This window comes from Vombatus ursinus, unplaced genomic scaffold (genome assembly GCF_900497805.2).
Source record: "Vombatus ursinus unplaced genomic scaffold, bare-nosed wombat genome assembly UNPS02014782.1, whole genome shotgun sequence".
Lineage (NCBI taxonomy): Eukaryota > Metazoa > Chordata > Mammalia > Diprotodontia > Vombatidae > Vombatus > Vombatus ursinus.
The window spans coordinates 6,247,314-6,255,380 of record NW_020954560.1 but is presented as its reverse complement, the minus strand read 5'-3'; the positions used below and the strand labels follow the sequence as shown (position 1 = coordinate 6,255,380).

At 41.8% G+C, this 8,067-nt stretch overlaps 1 protein-coding gene across 1 annotated transcript; it reads right to left on the bottom strand.

The window, feature by feature from the left end:
* Nucleotides 1–6,140: 6,140 nt before the first annotated feature.
* LOC114046374 (lys-63-specific deubiquitinase BRCC36) lies at nucleotides 6,141–7,048 on the bottom strand. The gene has a single exon (XM_027866677.1). It carries the CDS (start codon nucleotides 7,010–7,012, stop codon nucleotides 6,227–6,229), a length of 786 nt encoding a protein of 261 aa, XP_027722478.1. The 5' UTR covers nucleotides 7,013–7,048; the 3' UTR covers nucleotides 6,141–6,226.
* Between the last annotated feature and the right edge of the window lie 1,019 nt (nucleotides 7,049–8,067).

Here is an 8,067-nt window from a genome sequence, read left to right as displayed (position 1 = left end):
GAATTCAAATCATCACGACCTTAACGGCTTTATAGAGATCTGAACAAAGAAGGCTGAAGCTTCTTGAATAGGGCATTCTGATGACTAGTTGTGAGAGGACTGATCTAGAGAGGCCCTTAGACACCATCTAATCCATCCTCTTCATTTTTCAGATTAAAAAAAGTGAGACTCAGAAGGGTTAAGTGACTTTTCCAAAGTCACACACATAAGTAAATATCAGAGTCAGGATCTGACCCTAGATCAGGGATGAGGAACCTGCGGGCCTCGAGGCTGCACTTGAGGACCTAGAGGAACACATGTGGCCTCAAGGCCGAAGGTTTCCCATCCCTGACTAGATCCTCTAACTTCAATCCATCAGTGAGTTTACTGAGTACCTGTAATGTCAAAGACAGTGTGTTGATTAGTGTGCAGAAACCCAGAGACAAGTGCAATCACTGAGGGTTGGAAGGGACCTTAGGGCAATCTAATCTAAACAGTAACTGAAGAATTAATCCCTTCTACAACACACTGGGCAAGGTGGGAACCCATTATTGTCTAAAGCAGCCCATTCCAATTTTGGATTACTCTAATTGTTAGGAAGTATTTCCAAACACCAAGCTTAATTTCTATCTTCCAAAGAAACGACAGGGGAGAGAGAGAGAGAGAGAGAGAGAGAGAGAGAGAGAGAGAGTGTGTGTGTGTGTGTGCACGCGTGTGTGTGTGCACGCGTGTGTGCGTGAGGCGGTAGTAATACAGGACAGAAAAACAGAAAAAACTATGTAACAATTCAAGGTAGTATCAAGTGAACTTTTACACTGATCATCTCATACATTTTTTTGTAGTTGCTTTCCCCTGCCTCCTACCCCCCTAAGCCTTCTCCACCTGGGCATGTTATAATATACATATATATGTATATGATACATATATATATGCACATGATACATATATATATGTACATAATATGTAATACACTAACGTCTATTGAATTTATATCGGAAAGGGGTCTGGCTGGGAGGAAGAATATGTATGAAAACAGAGATGTCAAACACAGGTGGCCCCAAATATTGCCCACAACACTCTGGAATGGGGCAGAACTAAAGTAAAATGCAATTGGGAAATATTTAACGAGATAAATAAAACATAATAACATTACATTTTAAAAACTAAGTCAATATGTGGCCTGCAGGGATCCATATTAATCCACAGATTAGTGGTCCCCATTTCTATTTGAATTTGACACTGCACTAGACTACAGTTAAATAGGCAATTCCTAAGGAGCTGTCTTTCTCTGGGAAGCCTAAACGAAATAATTTTTCTTTAAGTCATCAGTCTCTGAATCTTATGGAGTAAGAATAACATGCATTCCTTTGTTATGAAACATATAGGAAAAAGTCATCAGTTTGTATCATGACAGCCAATGAATAAGTATAAGCATACTTATTCCATGATGATACAGTCAATATCCTACTTCTATTTTGCATTCTCCACCCCTACCCCTTTCAAGCCTACTACAGTGCCTGGCAAACAGTAGACAATTAGTGGCTATTGAATTGAACAAATAAAATTAAACAAATAGCTTCTCCAATTGAAGAAACTTGCAAACAAGCAATGATAACACCGCAATCAAAACCCAACTGGAATCTACTAGGATTGTTCTTGAGCTCTGATTTTTGGGGATTCAAGTGTAAAGAAAGCAGGTATCTGGTAGAAATTTGAAAAGGTGTCCATCACAGGCATGGCTGCAGGGCTCTCCCTCTTTGCTTTTGCCTCTTGAAATCTGTAGATCACTTTAGAGACATGGTCTCCAAATTTCTGATCCTATACTCTTTTCAAGTTTTTTTGAGCCTCACAATAGAAATAATCTACATGTATTTCTGTGCTGATGTATTATGTCCATTATAAACCATAGAGAGATAGAAGCTTCAAAAGAACAAGATAAAGATGATAGCTTTAGTGTAGATAGATAGTACCATTCAGATGGCACTTTGGGGACTGGAAAGCTTTACCTTGTTATCTTATTTGATCCTCGCATCAAACTTGGGAGGTTGGTACAAAAGATGAAATAAACTGTTTAAAAGTATTTTATTAATATCATGATAAACCTTCTGGTTCTCATTGACATTACTAGAAGATAGACTGAGAACAATGTGATTGAATATATTTTATCATTTTTAAAAATCTGGACTTTATACACTGTGATAATGATTCAAAAGTCTGAGGTTGAGTTTATTTCCATTTTATTGGCTATGATTGGTGAAAAATGTTACGTAGATCTGAATGGAAATGTATCGTTGGCAATGCTTACTAAATCTCAGTACTAATTTTTCAATCCTACCCACCAGTAAGGAAAATGTTTTTGTTGAAAATTTGCCAGTAAACTTCCATTTTCTTTGATAGTCTTAGAAACTAACTGGATGGTATAGCACTTTTATATTTGTAACAAATAGATTCAAACTGACTGAAAGTCTTTGGAAAATTTTTAAAGAGGTTAGAAAATTCTGTCTCCAAGTTTAAGTGTAGATGGTAGATGTCAGTTTACACACACACACACACACACACACACATTGTTCCTTCCAGAAGATGGTAGGAATTTCATTTTTTTCTCTTCGTATTCCTAATGCTTAGCACAGGACCCTACTATTTTGCTGTTGTTTTTGAGTCGTTTCAGTCATGTCTGACTCTTCATGACCCCATTTGGGGCTTTCCTGGCAAAGACACTGGAATGGTTTGCCATTTCTTTTTCCAGCTTATTTACAGATGAGGCACTGAGGCAAAAAGGGTTAAATGACTTGCCTAGGGTCACACAGCTAGAAAGTGTCTGAGGTTAGATTTGAATTCAGTCAGGTCTTCCTGACTTTTGGCCCAATGCTCTATCCAATGTTCCGCCCAGTACCTTACGTATTGTAGGCAGTTAATACATGATTGTTAAATTGAGTCAAATTGATCTGCTCAAAACCCTTCACTAGCTTCCAATGCTTAATTAACAAAATGAAATCTCCTTAGCTTGTCACTTAAGGCTCTCTACAAAATGGCACCAATCAGCTCCAATTACATTTCCCTACTACTGACACTTCTGAACTCTCCATTCTACTCCAACTAGCCTACCTACAGATCCCCAAACATATTTTGAACTTTGCTGCCTCCCACCTCCCCCATTTATTGAAATTCTTCCCATCCTTCAGGAACCAGCTCCAGGGTTACCTTGGAAACTTTTCTCTGAATAATTGCCATGATGTATAATTGTCTGTTTCAGTCAGATGGCATTTACAGGCAGCCTTCAACCTATTTCTGTATTGTTATGGGGGAAGGGAATAAGTATTTATATAGTACCTACTATATGCCAGACACTATGCTAAGCACTTTACAAATATTATCTCATTTGATCCTCACAAAAACCCTGGGAGGTAGGTGCTGTTACTACCCTCATTTTTTGTTGTTCAGTCATTTCAGACTCTTTGTTGACCCCACTGGATGTTTTCTTAGCAAAGATACTGGAATGGTTTGCCATTTTCTTCTCCAGCTCATTTTACAGATGAGGAAACTGAGGCTAACAGGGTTAAAGTGACTTGCCCACAGCTATTAAGTGTCTGAGGCCAGATTTGAACTCAGGAAGATGAGTCTTTCTGACTCCAGGCCTGATGCTCTATCCACTGCACCACCAACTGCCTGTCCTCATTTTACAGTTGAGGAAAGTGAGGTTAAGTGACTTGTCCAGGATCACACAACTAGTAAGGGTCTGAGGCTGAATTTGAACTCAGGTCTCTCTGACATCAGGCTCAGCACTCTACCTACTGCACCACTGAGCTGCCTTTATCACAGCATCTGGTAATCACAAAATGTTAAAGTTAGGAGACCTTTAACCTATTATACATATTTAGAAACTGAGTCTCAACAAAGTCAAATGATTTGCCTAAGATCCCACAGGTAGTTAAGTCACAGAACTGGGACTCCAACTCAAGCCTAGGGCTCTTTTTATTCACTATACACTATGCTTCCTCTCCAATAGAACTCCACCATCATCTCACTCAACTGCCAAATAACGCCAAAATCCCTTCCTCAGCACCCTCCATAGGTGCTTACCTAGCCTCTGATGAGCACTGTTAGTGACAGTAAACTTATTACCTTCATAAAAATCCAATTTTGTAAAAATGTGGTCATTAGGAAACTCTTACATTAATCCTGGCTGTACCCCCTTGAGTCAGACCAGATAAAAGTAATTCTTCGCTCACATGACAGTCTTTCAGACATCTGAAGACAGTGAACATATCTTGTGTAAATTTTCACTTCTTCCAAGTTACCATTTGACATGGTTTTGTCACCATTTGAGTTACCTTTCTAAAATATGGTGGCTAGACTGAATTTAATTCTTGAGATGTGCTCTGATCAGTGTGGCCCACAACTCTCACGTCCCTTGCTTTGGACATCCTACTTCTGTTAAAACTATCAGAATGATTAGGTTTTTAGTAGGCACCTCATGATGTTGGTTCAATTTATTTTTCAAATGAACCAACTACCCATGTCTTTCCTGTCCTCTAATTGTTCTGGCTTTTGAACCCCAGTGTGAGAACTTCCTTGTAGAAGTTTTATCTTTTGGGGTTTGGGTCATTCTTTCAGTTTGTCAAGATCTTTTCATTTCCAATAAAACAGTCATTTCTTCCAGACTGATTTGGTGTACTCAAATCTGCCATTTCATCAATGTGAATGTTCCCTCCATTGATGTAGATTCCAATTCATCCATGCCTGACCACTCTCTATGAATCTTGTCCATAGCCTCCCATAGGTCCACCAGAGGATCTCCCCATGGGTGTGGGTTTGTATGTGGAAGATTTCTTGATTTCTCCTGACATCTTGGAGATATCACTGGAGAACACAGGCCGTCCATCAGTTATCCCTTCTCTGCCCTTGTAACTAGACAATTAGCAAGCATTTAGTAAGCCCATCTGTAAAATTCTTTTCCCCCAATGACATTCCTTACTCCATTTCTTCATCTGCTTATTTGTCGTTCCAGTGTGCTCATACCCACTGCTCCTCTTCACTGCCCTCTGAGTAATACTCATTTTAAATTAATCACTGACTGGAGTGTTCTATAACTAGCTGTTATACCACATTGGTAAAATGTTGACGTTAAAAAATGGGCCTGTGTTTCTAGAAAAAGTTCAGGGTTATCAAAGGTTTAATTCTGGGCCTATCAATCATTTATCTAAGACAAACATATACATACATACATATATATCATACATGTTTGTGTGCATGTATATAATACATATGTACACTGGTGTATGGGTGGGTATGTAAATATATGTGTATATGTATGTTAATTAATACTCACGAATGTACTTTACTTCTGGGCAATAAAAGCCATGTCTACTTTAAGTCTTTTGTATGCATACATGTTTGTATGTGTGTTTGTGTTGATGTGTGTATATACATATATACACAATCTGGTTAAATCTTTCCTCTATATACCTATATGTTTGTATGTATATCTGTGTATTTGTGTGTATACATGTCTATTACATACACACATACTAATGTATGTGTACATACTGGTTAATTAACACTCATGAAGGTACTCTACAGCATCTAATTCCATTTGGGCAATAAAAGCCATCTCTAAGAAAAAGTCTTTTCCTATTCTGTCTCTGTTCTCCACTCCCACTTTGTACTTAATAGCTAGCATTTATATAGTACTTTAATGTTTGCAAAATGCTTTACATGTCTGTCTCATTTGGTCCTCACCACAACCTTGTACCCTAGGTGCTATTATTAATCCTGTTTTACAGGCCAGAAAAGTGGCTCACACAGCTAGTGTCTGCAGGATCTGAACTCGGTCTTCCTGACTCCAGTACTCTATGTTCAGTATTCTATGCATTGAGCCACTTACAGGCTTTTCTATTTTGCATATATCTATACATAGGTACACGCTGCCTCCCACAGGCTCCGGAAGGCCCCTGTCTTTGTATGCCCCGCACCCAGCACTGTGCATGGCACAGAGGCGGCTCTGCCCCTTCCCTTCACGCACACCTCTCTCTTCCCGTGCACAGGATTAAATGCACAGACAATCCTGCTGGAATTTTTACCAAAATACTTTATACAAAAACCAGGTTCGTCCATCACGGGACCCCCGGGGGATCTCTGTACACTTGTGCCACCTAGAGGCGGCCCGTATGCGGAGGGGGAGCAAACCACAAAACCCCAGGAAGGACCCCCGCCTCCAGCCTGCCCGGCCCCCTCGCTGTGGGGGGCCTCAGTCCAGCGCCGCCAGCTCCTGCTGCAGCCGTTCCTTCTCCCGCTGCAGCTCCCGCACCCGCTGCTGGTTCTGCTCCAGCCGGTCCTCCAGCCACTGCAAAAGCGGCCCGCTGATGGCCGACATCTGGCTGCACAGGTTCTTGGTGAAGACGGAGCCGTTGTGGATCATGGTCACCGAGTCGAGGTGCGGGAGGCTGTGGATGCGCCGGTACGCGTCCTGCTCCTCCTGGCACAGGATCTTGGGCAGCTCGATGGCCGACTCGAGGCACACCTTGCCGATGGTGTCGTGAGGCACCACGTGGATGGGGATCTCGATGCGCTCGTAGTCGGCGCTCTTCTGCGCCTGCACCGACTGGAAGCACGTGTACAGCAGGCGGCCCGTCTTGGTGTTCTTGTCCTCGATGAAGCACGAGAAGATGAGGCCCACGAAGCCCTGGTCCATCATCTGGTACATGGCCTGCGTGCGCACGTCCACGTGCGACGGCCACACAGTGATGTGCGGGTGCGAGTGGTACCAGCCCACCACGCGCACGGGCCGGCCCGTCAGCTCGGCCAGCCGCTCGGCCTCGGTGGACGCGGCCGACAGTTGCTCGGGCGAGATCTCCACGCGGTCCTTGCGCTTGTCCGAGCGCCGCAGGATGATCACCGAGTGGATGTGCACTATCTTGCTGGCGTCCACCTCGCCGATGCACAGCCCCATCACCTCCTCCTTCTCCGTGCTCAGGGCATGGTTCAGGCACACCAGGAACGCGTCCGAGTCCAGGTGCACCGCCGCGACGGCCATAGCGGATCCGGCGGTCCACGCTTCCGCCCGAACGGCTCCTAGGCTACCGCGGCTACCGCGCCTGCGCAGATTCGGCGCCTTCCCGGCGGCGGCGAGAGGGCGGGGCCAGCCCTGCTCAAACGGCGGGGAGGGGGCGGGGCGGAGCCTGGGCTACCCCGCAGCCTAGGGGAGGAGGGAGGGAAAAGGGAGGGAAAAGGGAGCGGGGAGGAGAGGAGGGAGGAGGCGGAGCTCGAGCCACTTAGGGCTGCCTAGGGGAGGAGGGAGGAGGGAGGAGGGAGGAGGGAGGAGGTGAAGGAAATGGGGGAAGAGGAGGGAGGAGGAGGGAGGAAGGGGACCGTTGACTGGCTCCCTGTGACTAGGGGGTTACCGCACTAGGTTCTATCTCTGTTGCCACAGCTCTCTCTCGTTTTTAAACTTTCGTTTGAATTGTGAAAATTGTCATCAACAAACATATCAATATACAAAGAAGAAAAGAAAGAGACGTATAAGAAACTGATCTTGTGTTGAATACGCTTTAAAAATGTTAAAATGTAAAATAAATATTATGTTGTATAATGGGTAACATATTAAAATTTAAAAGAAATATGCAAGCTATATTAAGATGTAAAATAAAGGTGTTTTATTATACATGTTAAATGTAAAATAAATATCTTTGTATATATGATATATTAAAATCTAAAAGAAATATGTATGATAGATATTAAAATGTAAAATAAGTATGTTTATTACATACAATACATTGAAATATAAAATAAATATCTATTAGGTATAATGTATAACATTAAATTTTGAAACATATGACATTAAATATATTTTATTATGTATAACATTAACATGTAAAATAAATTCTATTATGTTATACAATATTAAACTGAAATAACTATTTTATACAAATATTAATCACTTAATATAAGCAAATTAATAAGCATTCCATTATTCACAATATATTTAAATATACATATATTGCATTATGTATAATGTGTAGTTATTAGAATGTAAGAGTAATATGTATAACATTAAAATGTAAAAGTAATATATCATGTAGGATATGTATT

What these genes read in the sequence shown, in the direction of transcription:
- LOC114046374 (XM_027866677.1), bottom strand. Translation starts at nt 7,012, where the DNA reads ATGGCCGTCGCGGCGGTGCACCTGGACTCGGACGCGTTCCTGGTGTGC.